Here is a 22172-nt window from a genome sequence, read left to right on the forward strand (position 1 = left end):
GTAGCACTGAAATAAATTTCCTGGGCAAACCATGAAGCGTGTTTTTAGTAATGCTTAGCCCCAGAGCAAATAAGAGGAGTAGAGAGGGAAACCATCAGCAAAGCTCTAAAAGCTGTCCATCGTAATAAAACCGCTGCTGCACTGTCTGTTCATCTTCCCTTTGGCAAATGGAGCTCCGGGAACACTACCGAAGACTTGCTCCTAGAGTCGAAATCTCCCCATCTTGTGGTCTTTAAAATGATCTAGAGCGTCCTGAAGCTAGTGGCAGTGGCTCCTCCATTCACAGCATTCAAACCTGTTTTTTAAAAAAATCCAACTAGGTTAGAAGGACTAGAGCTGGACTCTCTGATCTTTTAGGGTCAATGGCCAATATGGCCAATTTTGAGGCAGTGTTGTGTACTTGCACAAAATGGCTGGCATGGTGAGTGTGGCTGGTTGGAAAACACCTGTTTCACAGAGGGCAAAACGGTGAGGATAAAAGAAAAGTGACTTGCTCAAAAAAAAGAAAAAAAATCAGGGCACTCATGGAACATGGTGGTGGCCAAGGAAGGGGTTTGTGCACCCTGTACTGGGGACTGCAGTGATGAATAAGACTTGCATGTGGAGGGCTTCTGTTAAGGGTTTGTCATGCCCTCCTCCAAAATACTCCATTTTCTCCATTCCTCCACCACAGCCAGCTTCCCTTTTGTCCCTCTTCCAACATTTGGTCAACATTTTGCATTTAGTCTCCATTGGGCTGTATCTGGTGGTTCTGCATCCTCAGGGTACACAGAAAGTGCCATTCCAGTTACATAAAAACTGATACTGGGATAACTAAGCCAGCTATTAGTGTACTGTAATCTCTGCATTAGATTACTGCAATGTACTCTACATCGGGCTGCCCTTGAAGATAGTTCAGAAGATGGAACTGGTACAGAATGCACCAGTTAGATCAATAACTGGGACCCAGAGGTCCAAACATAATAAGACCAGTTCTGGTCTGCCTGCAGGCTTCTGGTCCCAATTAAAGGTGCTAACCTTAAGCTATAAAGCCCTAGACAGCTTGGGACCACAACAGCTGTTGGAGTGCCTCGCCCAACTCCAACCTACCCAGATACTTCACTCAACATCTAGGGCCTTCCTCCAGATGCCAACCCCTCAAGAGGCTAAGAGGGTGGCAACTAGCAGGAGGACCCCCCCCCCCAATCTTTGGAAAAAGCTCCCTGCTGTAGCCCACCTGGCACCAAATTTGCCATTTTTTTCAGTGCTAGCTTGAGGCAGTCCTCATCGTGGTGGCCTTTAAAGACCTCCCTGGTTATTCAGGGGCCTGATTCCCTTATCCAGGTTTCTTTATCTTTGACTGCATCTATTTATTGTATTTTTATTGTCTTTTCATGTTCTTGTACGCTATTTAATTTAATTCTTGTTAAAGTGTTTTATCTATTGTATTTTATGGTTTTTAACCACCCAGAGAATGTTGGCTATGGGCAGTATAGAAATGAAACAAATAATACGGTGAAAAAAAGCTGGACAGAAAGATCCCCCTGCTCATAATACTAGGATTTGGGTGTCTCCCTATGCAACCAATAGACAGCAAAAGGAACTTCCTCACTCAAGAGTTAATTGATTTTTGGCAGCCTTCCCCAACCGGATGCCCTAGAGATGTTTTAAGCTTGAACTCTTATCAGCTGCCACCAGCATGGCCAAAAGTCAGGAATGCTGGGAGTTGTTGTCTAGAATATCTGAGGATGGAGTGCTCTGCCACAAGATGTGGTGATGGCTGCTGGTTTAGCTAGCTTCACAAGGGGAGTCAACATTTGCATGAAGAAGTCTAGCAATGCTATTTAGCTGTGATAACTAAATGGAGACTCCAGGTGCAGGCAGTCCTGTGAATACTATTTGATAGGGAACACACAAAAAGGGTGGGCTGTTCCTCTGCCCTGTTTAAGGGCTTCCCAAAAGCTTTAGCCTTGCCTTTTTCAAAAAAAGGATGTTGCACCAGATGTATGGCCGGGCCGGGCCGACCCGACCCTTCAGGACTCTTATGAATGCCTGGCCCTACAGCTTGAAGTGTTTCTTACAAAGGGCTGATCCCTTCCAGAATAAAGAAAAATACATTTAAAAAGTAACAACCCAGCTATCATCATTCTAAATCTGATCTTGTAAACTTTGCGCCAGCCCTCCCTCCAAACAAAAAAGCAGATTGCAATATTTTTGGGGATATTGCGCGCAACTGCCTCAAGTCTGGATAGCTGGGGCTTGGCACGGGACCAGGCATTCTTTACTTGAAGTGTAGAGAACCACTACAAAGCCGGCATGGAGAAGTATTTCCTTCCTGAATCGAACAGACACCTTATTGCAGGCCAGCACACGTGGCTGCTCACTGAGTGTCAGACTGGGGAAGTGCTGTGACATCTGAGGTTTCTCAAGAATCATGTCTATTAATTACCACATTTTTGTCCCACCCTTCCTCGAAGGAGCACAGGGCAGGCGCTGCTCTGTGCCTCTCCCCTTCTCTTGTAGCCAGAAACCCTGTGAAGCAGGCAGAAAGAGAGTGACTGGCCCCAATGTTACCCAGTGGCCTTCATCCAGTGGTCAAACCGAGGTTTCTCTGGGCAAAATCCCTCTTAGTTCTGCCTCATGACTTTAGAAAGCAGGGAAGAATGTCAGGAAGAAGTGATGGAAGGAACTACTAGCCCAGATGTCTTATTTCCTATGGGCAGGCAATGTTTCATTCATCTGAATCCTCCACTAGAAGTCTCAAATGGTACAATCCAGACAGCTATCTAGCTTTTTATTTTATTTTAATAGCTAGCTTGCTTTCATCCAGTAGAAGTGGACAATGTGTGGCCTTAACCTGCCAGCAGCCCTAGTCATCATAGGCAATACTTGGGGTTGGTGGGGTATTTTGTGAGGCAAAGTATCTCTAAGGTCTCAAGTTGACCACCTCTGCTTTAGCAGGAGCTGGGCCTGGCAAACTCAGCCAAACCTGTAATAAGGGGATAATTAAGTTGGTCTAGCTTAGGCAGGAGTGGGGAATCTGTGGCCCTCCATGTTGTTGGTCTCTGAATCCCATTAGCCCAGGTCAGCATAGATGATCCTCTAATCCAGGATGGTGAGAGCAGTACTCCAACAACTCCTAGGGGGGCACAGCATCCTCACACGTCAGCGCTTAGGAAGCATCTACAGATTGTATCTCATGTTAATACTAGTCAGAGTAGACCCACTGACATCATGAGACGTGAGTTAAACGGCTCAATCCCCATTCATTTAAGTGAGTCTGCTCTATATGTAGAACCAACTTCGAATACAATACCACGAATAGTTTCTATTACTATTATGATTAAAGTTCACAAGGCATACACCTGACAGGTGCAAACAGTCTTGGATTGTTCCAGTTTACGATGACCTGCTTCCTGTGCAGAATCCTTGTGCCCAGATTATCCTCTGGCACAGTGGGTCATTTTCTGGGAAGTCCCACTCAAGACAATCTGACTCACTTCCTCTTAAGTGTATTTAGGGCTACAGCTCAAAAGCCAATTGAGTTATTACAAGTAGCTGCAGCTCCTTCTCATGTTATTAACTACCACACAGGAGCAACTGCCTAGGACCCCCTTTCAGGTCCAATTCCCAAAGAGCTAAATTCGAAAGCCAGGGTAGGGAGCAGCCGAAAGCACAGAGCTACTCACAAGTAACCCCTGCTGGCCATCAGCTTTCTTTTATCAGCCCACAAAATTGATGCAGGTGATTAACTGCTTCTGGTCTATTTCCTCCTTCCTTTGAAAAAAACCCTTGAGAAATCTCACTAATTGCCAAAAAGAGGTTTCTTTGCCTCCCATCCATCAGTGATCACCACACACACACACACAGTCACTCCTTTGTTAAGATTGCAGAAAAGGGAACTTTGCCTGCTTCATGGCAGAGAAAGTAACCCTTAAAGCAACACGCCCTCTTCTCCTGGGGTGATGATTTGTCTTGAAACAGTGATTGCCAACACAGGCCTCCTTCCCCTCCACCCACCCAGTGTATCATCTCTCCCCGGCGTGTGTGCGCGCGCATATACACATGTGTACATGCACATCTTTTCCTAGTGATTTCTATACAATACCAGTCCTCTGCAGATTTCTTTGGAAGCAAATGGAACTTACTGCCAAGTAAAGATGCGAAGGACTGCAGACTTAGAGTCATGGCTTTTTGAGGACCATTTCCTTAGACTTTCATTGCATTTTGTGTTGCTATCTTTGTTTTCTTCCTCTGGCTCATAAGCAGAGGTTCTGGAACACCAGTTCTTTCCCCTGCTCCTAAATGTGTATGGGATAGCTGTCATCATTCAGCTATATGGGCGGAGGTACCCTTAACACGCTGTAGAGGCATTTCTTTTTCTAATGGCATTGCATAGCAAAGTACCAAATATTGCAAACACTCAGTTTCTAACACCCTACTCAAAGCAGATATGCCCTGCCCCCAGAGGTGCACTGTCTTGCACACACCAGCTCTCTCAAGTTCAGCTATCTATAAATCAAATTTCTCAGGACCAAAACTGATACTGATTCCAATTTGTAAGCCGCAGTCCTGTTTCCTGCCCTCATTTTTACTCTAGAGTAGACACAGAAGTCCCAGTACAGATCTTAAAAGCCCCTCATTTCAGTGGTTCTGCTTACACCAGAGTAAAAATTTAACAATTGTTTCTCCTAGATAGACATTTAAAGCAGGACCTGTTTTGGCTCCTAATATTCCTGTGTGTGCACATGCCTGTGTGTTCTACTTCAGCTGAAATATCTGGGGGGTTTTTTAAATGATGCACTTACTGATCAGGCACACCATGAGTAGACAAGCATGACTCCTGATCAAAGCCATAGTTCCCCTTTGTTAAGGGAAAAGCACTGGTTGGACACCCCCACCCCAGGACAGGACTGCAAGGAAGGGGTTCACCCCTGTCCGGGCTTCTTCAGGTAGCATGTCAAAGCAGCTCACATGTGATGCTTTGTCATATCCAGAATAATTTCCCATTGGTATGTCTGTTTTCTTGATGTGCTACTTCTCTGTGTGCAAGGGTAAACCGTGTGGTTTGGTAATATTACACTCTGGACTTAATCCTGTGAAGGTGGTGGAGGGACCTCTTTAGCCATCAGTGTGCATTACTTCACTAACTTCCAAAGGCAGTAGCCAGACCCATGGCATGTGAGTCCTTGTTGATCAGGTTCTGCCCCAAAGCCCTGCTTGCCGGCCCCACGGCCATGGAATTTATTTTATTTGCACAAAGCAGCCTTCACTCATTCAGGTCCTCACCTGGACCCTGCAGTTGTATAGCCCAGGGAAACATAAGTCAGGCAGGCTGTAACCATATGCAGATTTACCTAGGGGGTAGGTCACACTGAAGACAATAGGGTTTACTTCAGAGTAAACATGCACAGATGTGCACTGTAAGACTCCCATTCGTTTCCACAGCCTGAGCACTGATGCATGCAGCCTATGTTTATCTTGCTGTGTGAGGAGGAGGCTGCCACTGCCGCCTGCCTGCCGGAAAAGCTGCTTCCAAGGTTGCTTGAGCATGCAATGCTCATGCACAGCCCAGCTTTTGGGATATAAAAACTACTTAACTGTTGCAATTGAGAGCTAAAAACACCCTTCTTCCCAGGAGCTCCCTCTGGATAAAGCCCACACATGTATTAAGTTACTCTTTGCCCCTCTGTGAGCTTTGTGACTGAAGCTGGGATGGGTATGACTGTTTAAAACCCTGCTTTCCTGAAATTCATTTTCTCTTCCCTTGCCCTGGGAATGGGCTCAGTTTGTGTGGCCCTCTGGGAGAATTACAAAAGGGCTCGCTCTCGCTATCTCAGAACTACCAAGTGCCTTTTGGTACCTTGAAAAAACAGATTTAGTTTTTTGTGTACTAAAACCCACTTTGTCAAGGCTAGGAATGTTTTTCTCAGTTGGAAGTGTAATGCTGGGGCAGTGTTACGTACCAAAGAGATCCAGGGTTCAGGCCGTTAGGGCACACACAAAAGTTGCACACATTTAATGTGCTTATTTGCATAGGCAACTAGAAATAGAAACTGTGGTGTTATAGAAGGCAAGTGAATGAAGTTCTTGCTTTATGTATAGTACCATATCCCAATTTCTGCTTGCTGAAAACTTACCTCCATGTACCTACATTTTTCCTTGGCTTTTCAGGCCTTAATCCAGATGGGGAGGATGAGTGCCTGGGATCAGCAAAGAGCTCTGTGGGCCTTTAAACATTTACCAGTTCTAAATGGAACTGGGCACACTGGAAGGGAGAGAAGGAATGTACAATAGACTATAATAACCCTTGCTCTTAGACTGCAAACTTACACAATTACTAGGGAGTAGGCCCCATTACACATAGTGGGATTTTCTCTGGAGTAAATCCTAACTTACCCCCTCCCCCATCACCCACAAGCACAGCACCTGGCAATGACTACTGGACTGTAGGATAATACTTTGCTGCACCTGGTCCTCCCACCTGAAAAGGCAAAGAGAGCCATCATCAAAGTTGGACCTTAATTTTATTTTAAATTCTTTATTTTGGTAGCTTCTGGGAGTTTAGAACACCTTTTTTAACCATTCCAATTTCTGCAAATCCTAAAATCTACACCAAATTTGGCAATATTACTATAATACAGCTCTTAAAATTCCAAAAAGCATAGTTGTACAATGCATTTGATTATTAGGACCAATCAAAATGAATTTGGGATTTATATTTTTCATGGACCAGCATGTCTAACCTTTGTTTCTGGTTGTTGCTTGTGTTTAAATTATCAAAATGATCAGGCCTGGACTTCTCTCCAGATTCATGTATGTGGATAAGGCAAACTGAAACTCTGAGCATATTTATTAAGAAGTCTCCTACATACTAACCAGGAAGTAAATCACACTCAACTCTGCATGACTTACTGCTGAGGAAACATGTTTAGGATGTCAGTGATGTAATCTGGAACCTGTTTGCCCATGCATGGATCTCTCTGTACCCCCAATTCATTCCCTACCCCTCATAATCTCCTCTACTGCCTCAGCTACCTTTTCTTTCCCCACAGGCCTCTGTAGCCACCTCCAGGGTCTGGCAAATGGTCCCCCCACCACCCCAGCCAAGGAGCATTATAGTACTTAAAGCCACTCAAGATGTTTCAACTCCTGAGAGGGAAAATCTCACAAGTACCTTTCCTCCCATCCCTGGGTGAGAAAATACAACAATAAATTAAATAGCTATTTGCTGCCTTTTCATGACTTCCCAAATCAGCTCTTTGAGGTGGCTGCTTCGGGCCCTAATGTGTGTGTGTATCTTTAAATACCCTGCCTCCCAAGGACTCCCTTTTTGTTTTAAAAAAAGTATGGCTAGGGGAGAGGAGGGCATTTGGTTTAAAAACACCTCAGGCAGAGATTGGAGGCAGCAGGAGGGGAAGCACATGTGGACAAAAAGCAAGATAATCCAGAGGGACCAGATGCAAGAGAGATCATTAGGGAGCCTGTACCTTTATTGCACTGAGTGCCCTTTTCCTCCAATCCGATAGAGCGCAACTTCTTTCAAAATAACTTTCTGTACAGTGGGCTTCCGTGCATGCAAGCTTCATATGCCACAGCAAACGAGTAAATCATTAAAGAAAGCAAGAAACCCTATCCCCCTCCTGTATGTGTTCACCTTTCTCTAGCCTAATGCAAACTCCTGATGCCAAAGAGAACGATGCACCCCCCCCCCCCAATGTGGCTCATACTAAAAGCAGGTGCAGAAAGAGAGCTTCAGAGCCAAGGAGCTCCAGGCACATGCAGCAAGATGCACTGGTATTGCCTTGCTCCAAATTCGGACATAGCTGCTTATTCAAACCTCTTTTTGCAAGCAACCCCCCGCCCCCCATAAGAACAGCAACAGATGGGGAAGGCCTCTGGCACTCCATTTGATATGGAGCGACCAACTGGTTCCTCTTGTCAGGGCCTCGCTGCCGACAGTGGCCCAGGACACGAGCGCAGTTGCCCGGGCAGGTCTGCAGAGCGAGCAACTCTGATAACGCCAAGTGACAGCGGCGCTGCTAGGCAGGCTTGGCCTCCGGACAATGAAAATAATGAGCGGACCGTGGCAGGCAAAGTGGCGGCAACCCCTCCAAGCTTAAAAGGCTGCACTCCCTGCTAGTCTGCTAAGAGAGTGAGTCCGCAAGTCTCCTAGTAACAGCAGGGCTCCCGAGTTCAAAGGGAGGAAGCAGGCTTGCATTTAAGGCAGCTGGTGGCAATTGCGGCACCTCGAAAGATCCGGGGTGCAAGTCTAAGTGGACCTTCCTAACGCACAAACGCGTGCATGGAGGGGCAAGAACCTGAACAGTGAGACCTATAGCCATGAAGTTTGCGAAGCCCATGCCAGGCTTCTGCAAGCTTGAAGGCAGGATGAACGTACGGAAGCCGGCTTCGTAGGAGAGGGCTTAGCAGACTCCACCTGAGAAGTACCACTCCCCATTTCCATGTTTTGACCGATTTTTTTTTTTTTTTGTTCTAGCACGAGATATGGAAGATTCGTCATCATAAAAACAACGAGGGATCCCCCGGTTCCGTATTCGCAAACGGAATCGAAAAGAGCTGCTTTAAGAATGATTGTCGTGTCTGCCCCTATCGCCCAGCTTCGCCGTACCCACCTGCTCTGCTCACCTTCTTCAAATCTCCCCCCACTCCTCCTCCTCCTCCTCGCCCCCCCCCGCGGCTGTTGCTGCTGTCGCTCCTCCTCTTGTCACCCTTCCAAGGAAAAGACAAGTCTCCCCAGGGAGTCAAGGCGGTGCGGCCGCTTCCCTTCCTCCCTCCTCTTCATGCATATTAATAACAACGCATGCGCTGCCTACTGCTTCCCCGCCTCCTGTGGCCATGGGCTAGCTAGATGAAGCAGTCAGTTCAGTGGGGCTCGCAGAACGGGCAATCGGTTCCCTTCTCCTCGGGCTTTTTGTTTCGCGCGGGTGTGATTTTTTTTTCCTCGTCGTCGTTGGGTGTCGTCTATGTGTGTGTCGCGGGGGGTGGGGAGGGGGGCTCGCTCGGGTTATTGTGTGGCCTTGATCGAGAGGTGGCAAGTGATCTGCAAAGAAAGAGAGAGGGGGGAGACAGAGAGCCGAGCGACGGGGGGCGTCAGAAAGGGACCAGAATAATCATCGTTAATAATAATTTAAAAAAGGAAGAAAGAAAAGGGGAGAGGGGGGCCAAGGAGAATAAAAGGAGGCTGGGCTGCTTTGCATTGAAGATCTGGGCGCTATTGAAAAGCTTTTGAAAAGTGGTGTTGTCTTCCACCCGTGCGTGCTTCGATTGGGGGAGTATATTAGAGCCGGACAGCGGCTGCAAAGAGCAGCAGCTTGGAAGCGTCTCTAAGCGAAGGGGCTCTGCAGGAAAGAGGCATGCTTTTATCAAAGAGACCGCAGCTCACGGAGTTCTCCTTAAGTCTTCTTCTTGCTCTGTTATGTTCGCGAGTAAAGGTACGTTGCACTTTCTCTCTTGTTTTCCATCATTTTATTTTTAGCTATGCAAATTGCTTTTTTTTCCCCCCTTTCCTTTTGGACGGAAACTTTCAATTGAGCCTCGCGTTCTCGTCCCCCTCCTATTTCTACAAAAAGATAATCCATTTGCTAAATCTTGGAAGAAGAAGCGGAGTGGAGGGAAGCAAGTTGCTTCCCTTACGTGAGAGAGAGGAATCCCCGACAGCCTCGTGTTAAACGAGCGGCAGCAGCGACTGCTTTCTAAAACATTCGAAGCCTTAAAAAAAGACGCTCCTGCAGCAAGATTTTGAGTCGCTGCTGATTGATTTTCAGAGGAATGCTCCTCTTCTTTAATAACAAACTCCCCGAGGATTACTGCGTTTCGCTTTTTTCCTACAGGAGAACTTCTGCTTTTTAAAAGGCCCTTTGCACATGGGGCTTCAATGACTGATGGTCTGCAGAGTTGGTTGTGAGCTTGACTGGTTGGGAAGAGTTGAGGGGTTTGGCGGCATATATTTTTGCTTCTAATGTTCCCTTCCTTCATTTACTTAAGATAGGATCCAAGACCTGAAAGTGACATGCATTTCCTCCGTTGTTGGATTTTAGCAACCGTTTACTTTTGATTACGGAGGATGCAATGCATATGCTTGGCTTTCTGTTCTGCCTTACTTACCTGTTGAATGAGGGGGTAATAGACCCCTTCCGTTGTGACTATGTGCTATTCCCCCCCACACACACACGCGCACACCATTATTATTATTTTACATGCAATGTACTAACACTTTGCTCTTTATTTTTGGGGCGGACTTACTTTTTAACAGGTGACTCTAACATCGGGGCAGTTTGAGTTCGAGATCCTATCCATGCAAAACGTAAATGGTGAATTGCAAAATGGGAATTGCTGCGATGGGACCCGAAATCCCGCCGACCGAAAATGCACCAGAGATGAGTGTGATACTTATTTTAAAGTTTGCCTGAAGGAGTATCAGTCCCGAGTTTCCGCGGAGGGCCCTTGCAGCTTTGGATCCGGAGCTACTCCGGTCATCGGTGGGAATACCTTCAATTTGAAATACAGTCGGAATAACGAAAGGAATCGGATAGTCCTCCCGTTCAGTTTTGCCTGGCCGGTGAGTGCATAACATAAGGCATTGTGTCGTACCACGGTGTGTGTGTGGTGTGTGTCTGTGAGTACGCGCCATGGGAGCTGGCTGCCTTGAGTGTTTTTGGCGGAGCCCTTGACTTATCCCTCCCACCACTTTCCATCTCCTAAGAGCAGGGAAATGGCATGACCACTGTCTGCACACAAACTCGGGCTGGCTAGACACCTACCGCTTGTTGTGATTTAGTTTAGGCTTAGCATGAGAGTAGCTGCACGGTCAGAAACCTCTGGGTTGGAATGGGAAACCTGTGGGGGGATGGGGGTCCCTGCCTTTTAAAGTATAAGCAAGCCCCCTCAAGAAAGGAAAGGTCACAAGTTCAGTCTCCTCATTTTATTTTTCTTCCCAATTAGTTCTCGTGCCCAAGCAAAAAGGGAGGGGCAGCGCCTAGAGATCCTTTGCTGCAGTGGAGCTTGCCAGAAAAGGGAATGCTTGGGGAGCCCTTTTGCCCTCCCTAATGGAATCTCTGTGTTCTCTCTGGTGCTAATGGGAGCTGTTTGGCTGTCGCTGGTGCCAACTTCTCTGAGAATCTTGTTAATAAGCTTTGGAGGCACTGGAGAGTCTCTGGGAACTAAATAAAGTCAAGACAGGAGGCTTAACTGCACGTTGTGAACTTCCCAGTTTCCCTCCACCTCTTCCTTTGCCTGCTCTTCCCTTACAAGCATTCTGTTTTGCTGGCAAGGAAAAGGCTGCAGAGAGTTGGAAATGAGGACTGGGTGTCTTGGCCTTGCTAGGGTGGTAGCTCTGGAACCTCTACCTGAAAAAGAGGTGTACCCTGGGGAGGGTTTGGTTCTTTGAATAAAGGAGAAGGTTTGATCCAATCTTAAAAGGGTCCTGAACGCTGAGTCTATATAGTTCTATCCTGAATAGTGCTGCGTTTGGATTTGGAGCACTTTCTCCAAAAGGGGGAAGGGGTTGGAAAGTTGTCGCCCTGCAGAACAGGATTATGCTGCCTCTGTTCAGAGACAAAGCTGGAAAGCATCCTTTGAAATGATTGGCCAGACATGTGGAATCCATCGAATTAGGGGTTCTATTAGGGGTTCTAAGCCATTCCAGGTCCTAGTGCTGTGAACGAGCACTTTCGGACTACTTCAGAATAATACTGGAGTGGAGAATCTGCCTCCTAGCACTCCTGGTAGAGGATTTTTTTTCTTCATTAATCTTTTGGAGGAGATGCAGTGGTTGTCTCCCAAACACAGGATTGCATGTTCTTATTGGCTCATGTTACTGAAGTGCAGACCCCAGAGGATTCAGTGGGAGGGATAGCCACTTCCCCCCTCCTCTTCCCTTCTTTCCAAACTCTCCAATTCAAAGCAGAATACAAGAGCTAACTAGGCATGTGCTTTTGTACTGCCTCCTATCTGCCTAGGTAGCGAATATCAACTTGTGGTCCTTCCTTCTGTTTTGCCCTCTCTCCACTTTTTCTTTCTTTGTTTTAGGGTGCAGCCAAGTGTGCCTATTTAAGCAAATAGCATTACAAAATGCAATAACACTGTTCACAAAAGTATCCTCTGTTCAGTACCATATAAGTTTTGTGGCTTTTCACAAAATTCACTGATACAGTTATCAAAAATGCCATCACAGGGATTAAAAAAGTTTCGCACAGATGTGTGGTATTTAAAGTGCCAGTGACTGTTGTGCTTCTGTTAAAGGCTTAGGATTTTTTCCCATCTTTGAACCAAGGGCAGGTTCTTCTATGTATATACATTCATATTTGTCTATAAATCTCTAATGTGTCATGTAGCTGATTATTGCATAATCTTCACAGTGCTTTGTGCTTCAGTGAAAGTGAAGAGCATTTGAAATCTGTGACCCCAGAACTGTTTGAATAAGGCTGCAGTTCTGTGCACCCTTACAGTGCAATTCTGGATATGTCTTCTTGGAAGTAAGCCCTGCTGAGTTCTATGGAGCTTGCTTCCAGTTGAAAGGGCATAGTATTTCAGCCTTGACCTCAGTGAACACACTGGGACTCACCTGGGAGCAAATGGGCAGAGAATGGGGCTGTACCTGTCCTCTTTTTACAGCATCCTGCCTGCTTCTCTTTTTCAAAACCACTTTTTCTTCTGTGCGACCACTTTCTCTCTAATGGACAGCATGTGTCCTATGAGTTATGAGTCAATTCCCAGGGAAGCATCTTGTCTCGCTAGGTAGCTTCTAGAGATGTGTTTGGAAGACCACTGCCTGTTGATTCATTCTTAATCTTTATGTTATTCATCAGTGTGCTTCTTAATTCCTAAGCATTGTGATGTGAAGAATGTATGAACAAAAGAAATGCTGTGAGTTGCTTCACATTGGCAAGCCAGTCCTTCAATTAAAAGCTGTGCATTGGAGTACAGACACACCACAGCAGGGCCTTGTGGTGTGGGCACTCCCCCCCGCCCCCCGGGCTCAGAATTCATCTACTTGGGGAAAAAGCTACTTACTGGATAAAATTCTTATTGAATGGATGTCTACCTCCCTCAAAGACCTCACACTGCCAGGTGTGCATTACTGATTGACACATGATCAGGTCTCTGCAGGTGTGTCTCAGGATATGTAGTTTGAACATATTTAAATTTTGTTGCTGAAATTTGGACTAAGTCTCTCTAGTTCAGCTTTCCCAAACCTGGTACCCTTTGGATGTATTTGATTACAACTCCCAGTATCCCCCCCAGATTGAAGCTGGGCATTGTATGTTAACAAAGCTGGATGGCACCAGGTTGGAGAAAGCTGTTCTATTCATATCTGGTGACTTTAAAAAAAATCTTGCCTTTTTCTGAGAACAAGAAGTGCTTGACCTGAGTTCTTCCTTATTTGTAGCAAAATGGGCATTCCTTTAAAAACCAAAAGAAGCTAGCTCTGAATTCAGATTCATCCCCTGCCGCACAATCTAGCAAATAGGATAAATTTTGAATTGTCATTCCTTTCTCTCTCCCCCCCCCTTTTTTTTTTGAAGGCTTTCCTTGTTTTAGGATGACCCTGCTTGAAAGAGACCCTTGTGTGTCTTCTCACTAAAAGTGTTTTTGGTACCATCTGTGCTAAAAAATAATGTTTCATATGATTTTTTTTGGCTCAAACACATTTCTGGCTCCCTCTTCCCAAGTAAATTAAAATGGTTAATTTTTTATTCTTTTAAAAATTTAAATAGGGCAGGTTCTAGGCTTGACTGGAGTTTCGTTGTTAACACTTCTCACTGCCAGGCCTGGGTTTTGCTGTAACCCTTGTGAGTAATGCTTGTAGAGATGGAGGGCTATAAATTTCTTTTAAGAGAGTGGAGGTTTGAATAGGTTGCTAGGGAACAGGGTAGCAAACCAGCATGAAGGAAAGAAAGGAGCCATCCAAAGCACCTGCAGTAACACTAACATGATACAAGAAAAATGCAATTGCATATTTAGAAAGCATGACCAAGACTTCTTTACCCAAGGGGTATTTTCTACATCATCTCAATACCTCATATTTCAGCTATAAGGAGTCGTATTACTAGTTCACATACCTTGGTTTGCCTTTATTTAAAGACTGCTGCAGCCACCACACATAATGTATGATCTCTTTTGATACCCTTACATGCTTCTCAGTGTGTGAATTGCCTTGTTTCATTGGTCAGCCTCTATTATTAATTAAATGAGGGTGAGCATTAAATGTTTACCTCCTGAACAAGAAGTTTTTCTCATTGTCAGGGCAAGCCATGAGGTCAGAGGTGGCTTGAAATAGTCTTTATTTTTCTGAAAGGCTTACATAGACTTTCTTGTGGTTAGCTAGTATTGGGGGCAAACATGTTAGCCTGTTGGATATCTAATGAGGAGCTAAAATACAAGGGCTTTGGTGTAAACTATAGCAATTTTTTAAACTAGTTTTCCAGTTTGGTTTACACCCTTCAGCTGCTGAAGTTACTTTGTTCCAGGGTCTGCTTTTGAGGAAAACTCAAATCTTGCTGAGTTATGCTAGGCTTTTATTTGGAGATGGCCCTTCCAAAAGCCTTTTGTCTGTCTGTCAAAGGGTCTCTGACCCAAGAAGGGGAAAAATGCTATCAGATTATCACTGAGCCCATGAATGGTCTTCCATTCAGATTTGCTAGACTGGTCACTCAACTTAAAGTAACTTTCTGAAAGTGAAATGTGTGGCACCAAACACAGATTATAATGGAATCAGGAAAACCCATGTGGAGTAAAACAACTGAGTACATCGTGGGAAAGATGATGGAATGTGGAAATACTAATGGTATTCTTAATGAGAGACTACAGTGGAGCAGATAATTGTTTGCATTAAGTGATTGAAAAGTAACCAACTCTTCCAGTGTTGGGATGCAGCTCACTGGGTGAGGCTGGTAAACCAAAGTGCCTAAACTTGTTATCTGACTGATATATTTACATCCATTGCCATTAGCTTGACTTGGAAAGTGGGAATCTTTAGGTGCCACTGTTCTTTCACAAATCCCTGAGCAGGGCTTAACTGGGATCCAGTGTAATCAAATAAACTGCACATTCACTTGCAGAGAATCCCCATGGTATTTAATAAGCAAAAGTATTTTTAGGATTGTGGCTTAAATTGCATAGGATTGGATAGTTAGTCTGGGGACAGACTTGGGTTTGCCCCCAAACTATTCTTGATTATCTTGTGTTGGTTTTTGTAGAATAGTTGTCTATGTATACTTCACTAGAGAGTAAATTCCATTGAAGGCTTCTGTTGGATTAGTCTGGAACCTCATCAGTTTTTGGTACTGGTTAACTCAGTGAGCGACCTCTGGAGTGGTGAAACAAACATGCATTTTCAGATTTCCTGCTTGCTTTCATGACCAGTCAGAGAGCACTTACCGTGTTAAGGCTAGAAGATACAACTATGCTTTAGGAGGCTATGGCTTTATTGCATCGTGGGGTCTTACTGGCAAATAACCAAGAAGGTGGCAAATGCATTTGGAAGGGGCGGATGCATATCTAGGACTCTAAGAATGTTCTAAAGATGGCCAGGCATGACAGAAATGGTTCCATTGATCCAAATAAATAAGACCTCCTCACCCCCCCCCCCCCAGTGTGCGTGTGTGTGAAGTAAATAGGGAGGAAACTCTTTTTTTCAGACTTGCTGGGTGCAAAACCTGTCTTTTTGCATGACTGGTTACTAGGTATTCTGTCTATTAACCTTGTCACCCGGTTGTAACTGGTGCATTTAATTACCAAAGAAGTGTTTTTAAACAGGTAGAGGGACTACATACGGAGAATAGTGAGTAATCTTCTTCTAACTGAGGGGTTTAAGTAACTAACCATTTACATCCTGGCCTGCTTTTAGTGTGTGTGTGTCCCCACCCACCCTACCCCACACACACAGCCTGGGCAATGAGCAAGATGATGGGAGAATACCATTTTATAAGCTGATAAGGAACTAAGTATGTCTTTGTTTTTAAAGTTATTGAGTTCCTGCAGATAAGACCTGCCTCTAAGAAGAAAGTGGTTCCTTTTTTTTAAAGTATTTTTCTCTCCCCCCCCCCCCCCCGCATCCAGCCCCACCCTATGTTTAAAGCACACCATTTTGGTCACTGGAATAATTGCAGTTCGGCCACCCAGACGGAGGCACTGGTGGCTAATATTAACCAATAACAATAGTGTGGCCATCCTGACTGCAGGGAGGATTACAGAACATAATAGGGCCTATCCAAAAATAATGCTAATACAGGGCAAGCAACAGGAAGCCGCAGTAGACTCAGCATAGTTGGCTCCCAGACAAACCATGGACTTGCTTCACACAATGGCAACTTCAGCATATCATGTATTCACAGGATAGTCATTATTCCAGCAGGCTTGCCAGGACAGTGATCAGCTTGGTTTAGCAGAGGCAGTGCATGCACTCCCGAAAGTGGTAAGTGGCTCCCCTCCCCCCCACCCCATCTCTGTCTCGTTGTGTGGCGAGGGAGGGAGAGGATGAGTTGCATTGTTTTGGAGCTGGCTGAGCTCAAGGGGTGGGGATTCTCCTCAGGCAAGGAAGAGCAGGGAACAAGAACCCACTCCGAGGTGAAGGAGCGCAGCAATGGTATGGCATGACCCCAGCCCGTTGTGTGTGCTGAGGGCTCTCTCAGCTTGCTGTTGTATCCTGGAGGGGCCCTGCAGTGTGCGCAGAGGGATGCTGCCATTGCACAACTCCCAGGCTCTGTGTATTGAGTGCAGCCCTCTTGAGTGCAGTGTGGAGTTGGAACACACATTAAGGGTGACATGTACAGGAGTGTGTCTGGAGGTGGGTGTGTAATTCTTGTTCTCAGGTGTTGAGGAGCCTAGAATATTGCCAGCCTCTCCACGTCCTAACCAGTGCATTCCCACGCACCTTGCATCCTCTAAAATGCCTACTCCGGTCAATAGGGCAAATGGAGAACCACTCCTGACATGGGCTCCTCTGGTTTGATGTCGGTTGCTGTGAGAACCAAATGCAGGAGGAGCAACTTTTGTGCCCCTCTGGATGATTGGGCCTACAACTCCCATCAGCCCTAGCCAGTACAGTCACTGGTGAAGACTGTGGGAGCTGTAGGCTAAAATCTGGAGAGCCAGCAACTCTGCTCTCCTGCTGTCCTAGAGAGGCCTTTGGTTTGAGCCAGCAAGGCCGTTATGTTTTTACGATGTTACAGGCTGAGAATTTCTCACACCAGCAAGTGCTGTCTTGCTGCAAGATTGTCACTGGGGCCTGTCTAACCCTTTGAGATGCTGGAGGATGGAAGTGAAAAGGACTTTGTGGCTCTTTCTTCTGTTAATGGTGAAGTAGCTGATGTGGTCATGGGGGCAACAAGTTCTGAATCACTGATTTGCTCTCCTGTGCCTGAATGCAGACAGGAATGCTGTTCTGATTTGGCACATGGTCTTACCAGTAGACACAGGCAGAAGGTGCTTCTCAAGGTGCTTTCATGCTCCTCCTAGGAATAGTGTTGATGTATTGTGCTTAACCCTTGCTCCCCTCCTGTGCTTCCTGCTGGAGATCATGGCAAAGTCAACACTGGCACTCCGTATCGCACTGGCTGGTGGACTGGTTTCTGTATCTAGTTCTGTTGATTCCCTCCACCCTGTCAGATTGCACTGGCCATGCACAGAGAATGCTCCCTTCAAGAAGTTCTGGAGGAAAAACCTGCCAATGGCAGCCACCCCATCTGTAGCTTTCCTCCACCTAGTTAGTCTTGGCAATGTGATGGGTTTTTAGTTTTTAGTTTTTTGCTGCTAAGATGCTATCAGGGCTGTTATGTCTCACCGTTTCTTCCTGGCACCGTGAGTGAGGAAAAGAGGCAGAGGTGTTGGCTGCGCCTCCCAAGACTAGGCAGGTGGGATAGCTGGTACATGGCACATGAGTGTGCTTGCAGACAATGCAGCACACTCATGTTGCCACACTTGGGGGTTTTTGTTTCAAGCAGGTCTAGAGCTTAAAAAGCCAAAGGGTGGCTTTTCTGAAACAAGGAGAAGACCTCCATTATGTGTCTTGGTCAAGAAAGCTTTTCCATCTCCACCACCATAAAACACAAAGGGCAATAGGATGTCCCTAGTGCTTGCATTTAAAGTACTTTATCCTGATTGCCATCATAAGGAACTCAATTATGCTTCTGATGAGTAACATGAAAAGCTGTTACTGGATCCAAACCCTGTCTGGGTTCCTTCTGGTTGTACATGTTTTGGGAAGTGGGAAGAAGGCTGGCAAGAGCTGCCATGGACTCCACTGTAGAAAGATGGGGGTTTAAAAGCTGATAAATATAGAAAGGGGACTTTGCCTGTTACATTTTGTAAGGTCTGAAAAGCTTTACTAAGGTGTTCTGTTGAAGGCTACTTTTTACAGACCTGGGCCAGGTGTCAGCAGCCCAAGCTGTGAATGAGCAGGATTTCAGGGGAGCTGGAAAATCAAGCTGTGCCACTTGCTCATGCTGCATCACTCAGCATGGGACAGACTTGAACCCGGGACCTTCAGATAAAATCTTGTGTTGCAGAGTACATCATGGCTCTTGTTGGAGAGGGTGGGAGGGGGAAGCAAAACAAGGATGAGGTGCGTGGGAATGGGAACCACCACCAGTGAGAGTCTGATTCAAGTCCTTGCTTTTCCCAGGCTCGTGGAATGCAGCTGGGGCTGCCGAGGTATGCACCAATTACAGAAAGGGGAAATGTCTTTCCATAAGATGACTTGGCTTGAAAGGCGAGCTCGGCTTTGGATTTTAGAGGGGGGCTGCATTAGGACTGGGCATCTTGAATTCCTCAAAACTGGAAGGGTGTTTTTTGTGGGCAGGCATTTTGTTTTTGTGCTCTTGAATTATCTCTGAATTATCTCATGTACATCCCCCCTCCCAATGGGGACAGAGCATAATTCTGCACTTAAATTTGGGAAGAAGCAAGGGCACCTCTTCTGGAATGTTTCTGAAGCAGATATTTCTGGGGCAGAGTGCCTGGGGGACCCCAGCTTGCCCTTCTTTCTGCCCCATGGCATGACTACTGGAAAGAGCAGTGTCAGGGCCATCTGAACTGCAGGCATAGCGGTTTGGAGGATGGGCTATGGTTGGGTAGCCTGCAGGTGGCTGGCTGGCTGGCTAGGAGGACATGGCCAAGGTAGGGGAGGAAGGAGTGTTGCAGGGATAGCATTTCCATCATCATTTTTAACATGGTGGGAGCAAGGGTGGTTCGACACTTGCACTGTTTGTTTGGAGGCAGTTGCTCCAGATTAGTGGCATCAAGGATACCAAGGCATCACTCACGGTTAACACATGTTGTCGCTCTTCTTTCCAGTCTGAGTGGTGGCAGCTCTAGGTCTTCCTGGGTCAGGGCTGAGCTGGTTCAGGGTGTCGTGTTGGTGTGGGCTTGCATAATTGAATGCTTCTCATGGGTAGGCAAGATGTCAGAGCAAAGGGATCTTTCCCTACCTTTCTTCAGGCATCTGTGATTTTATGTGACTGCTGTTTTGTATGGCATTCAACCCCGTGAGCCTAAAGTTGTCCCGCCTAAGTGCAGGTTGGCACCTAGGCCATGGAGGTGATGGCATTTGGGAACAGCTGTGCTTGTGCATTATCTGCCATAATGAAGCTCCGCATACCCACTGTGTCAACACAATCTTGCACCCCCCCCCCACTTTTTTTAACTTTGAATAAGCTACTCATGTCTGGGCTCTTCCCCTCAGCCTTGCCTCTCCATTCCCATACCTAAAAATTGTGCTAAAAGGTTTTGCTTAATTTTATTGAGCCCTCTTAAGGCACTTGGGCTAGTCTTTTGCCTTCTGATCAAGGTTAGAGTTGCACTCATTAATTGGGTATGACTCCCTCTCCCCCGCCTTCTTCCCATAGCTTGCTGCTGACTTGTTGCCTAGTACCTTGGTTTGATGGGATAAGATTCAGGATGTGGAATTCTTGTGTCTGACTGGTGTATTTATTCAAAGATGTGCAAAGGTCAGACATGGCATGGGAAAAATTAAGCCTCTGAGCTGTATGCATGCATTCCTTGTCTATCTTAATTGTTGATCTATAGAGTGGGGATTGATGCACACCTTTTAACCCTCTAATGTCTTGTTGGTGCCTGGCTTTTAAGGCAGAAGGGCTGTACTTGGAACCGTGGAACTGGTGCTTAGGTGGCCGTTTCTGTGGCAAAGGGCTGATTGGAGGGAGCTCTCACAGAGCTGAGTGAATTGTTTGGGGCAAGTTGGTGCAAAGTACATGCAAGCTTTTGAGTTGACACAACTTTTAATTTGAGCTGCAATGAAAAATTTAGACCAGTTCTAGGATCGCTGATGAGCGACATGCTTGTTGCTTGACAAAGAAGGATTAAGTAATCACCATCTGGGAGAAAGTCACTTTTTTAAGCTAGCAAATGTTTATTTGTTTAAACAATTAATCATCATAATAACAAGCTTGCTAGAGCAGCCCTGCACAATATTGGAATATGGTGACACAGGTATGTAGCAACAGTAGCACTTGTAGCGAATGCACAGCTTTTCCTTTTCCCCCTGGGGTGGGGCGTGCTTGTAAATAATGCTAAGAAAAAGCAGGAACTGTTGCTATGCATTAGGACAGACTATCTTCCAAAAGGATTATGCAAGGCTGCAAGGAAAACATCCTCTTGACTGGAGGTAGCATGAGTGACCATAATTGGCTCTTTGTTTTTGTGTGGTATGCTTCCAACTTGCTCCAACATGTTGCGGCTCTGTGCATTGACATAGGCTGAGTGTTGGCTGCAATTAATCCAAGGCGGAAGGGTGTCTTGACAGGTAGAACTGCCTGCAAGTAAAGCTTGAATGTATATTTATGGTTTGGTGCTGGCATCTTGTGTATCCAGTGGCGGGTGGGGGTGGAAATGATACCAACTCAGGGTACTGCAATGGTTTTTGAACTGTGCACCTTTAGTTGCAATTTGGAGGGAAGATATATAATGTGCAGTTCGTGAAATACGAATGCTCTCTGTGTGTGTGCACGCGCGCATGCATGCGCATGTTTATAAGGGGGGGTTGGCCACTCATCATGAGATGGGGCACAAGTCTCTGCTTGCCCAACTTTTGCTTACTTTTCAAAGCATTTTCCCACAGTTATCAGTGAACGAAATTGAATCCTTGTCTGCTTTCAATATGAAACATATTTAGGCTGCCGTCCAACACTGTGTCTATTCTCTCCCCCCTCCTTTTTTTTTTTGTAAAGCTAGACTTTTTCCCTTCATTTAGAGCTGCATGCTGAGCTAAGTCGTGAGAAATGAATTTGTGTTTAAGTTAGAGAGAGAGAGAGAGAGAGAGAGAGAGAGAGAGAGAGAGAGAGAGAGAGAGACAGAGAGAGAGAGAAGCCAGTCTTATGCCTGCACCTTGCACTTATTTACTTTTCTTTCATGGAAGCTGTTTGTCTCCATAATGCTTAATTCTCTTCTTCCACCTTTGCAAATGGATAGATAGCAAGTGCTAACAGGGTCATTAGGCATTAGTCAAATTTAAACCTTATGAGTCACAACTTTCTTTTTTGTTGCTCAAGTTAAGAGTCTTAAGTGTAATTTCACTCCTCCCTAACACACCTGGTCACTGTAATATTTAGCATACTCACAGTGTGCTGGCTTGTGGAGCTGTATAACTAAGTGTGTGCCGTGTGCACCCCAGTTTCTGTCTCTAACAGTCACTGTAAAATCAACTTTGCAGTCACAAATAACTTAATCTTTATATGTCTTCAGGGCCCTTAATAGGCATATCTGTGTTGATGTATTTTTTTAAAGCCCACTAAAAACACAGGCTGCTACCTTGAAATACTTGGGAGAAGAATAATGACTGATAGTGAAGTAGAGTAGTTACATTTTTGTTAGGTAGGTAGCTTAGGGGTGAGCAACTTGTGACCCTCCAGAAATGTTGGCCCCTAGTTTCAATCACTCATTACCAGTGGCTGTACTTGCTAGGGCTGATGGGACTTGTGGTCCTGCGGAGGTTTTAGCCTACAGTTTGCCCACCCTTGGTGCAGATCCAGATGATCTGAGTTACTTTGGCATCCAGTGGGAATGGATGGCACTTGCTCTTCAGGAGATGTACTCGCTTGCAGTGACTTGCCATTTCACAGGGCAATGCCACTTGAGACTTGCAGCATTTGATAGTAAGCTTAGTGGGAAGTGTTGCACTCCCTGAATTCCTGTGAGAACATGATGTGTGGATG

At 45.8% G+C, this 22172-nt stretch overlaps 1 protein-coding gene across 2 annotated transcripts in view; it reads left to right on the forward strand.

Moving 5' to 3' along the window:
* Positions 1 to 9062: 9062 nt before the first annotated feature.
* JAG1 (jagged canonical Notch ligand 1) overlaps positions 9063 to 22172 on the forward strand; it is a 53752-nt gene continuing 40642 nt past the window's right edge. For both annotated transcript variants that reach the window (XM_044454527.1, XM_044454528.1), the window contains exons 1-2: positions 9063 to 9434; positions 10256 to 10561. In XM_044454527.1, the coding sequence (XP_044310462.1) occupies positions 9357 to 9434; positions 10256 to 10561 (384 nt within the window). In that variant the 5' untranslated portion in view covers positions 9063 to 9356. The remainder of the gene's footprint in view (positions 9435 to 10255; positions 10562 to 22172) is intronic.

Source organism: Varanus komodoensis, unplaced genomic scaffold, assembly GCF_004798865.1.
Source record: "Varanus komodoensis strain SLA01 unplaced genomic scaffold, ASM479886v1 scaffold7_3, whole genome shotgun sequence".
In the NCBI taxonomy this organism is placed as follows: domain Eukaryota; kingdom Metazoa; phylum Chordata; class Lepidosauria; order Squamata; family Varanidae; genus Varanus; species Varanus komodoensis.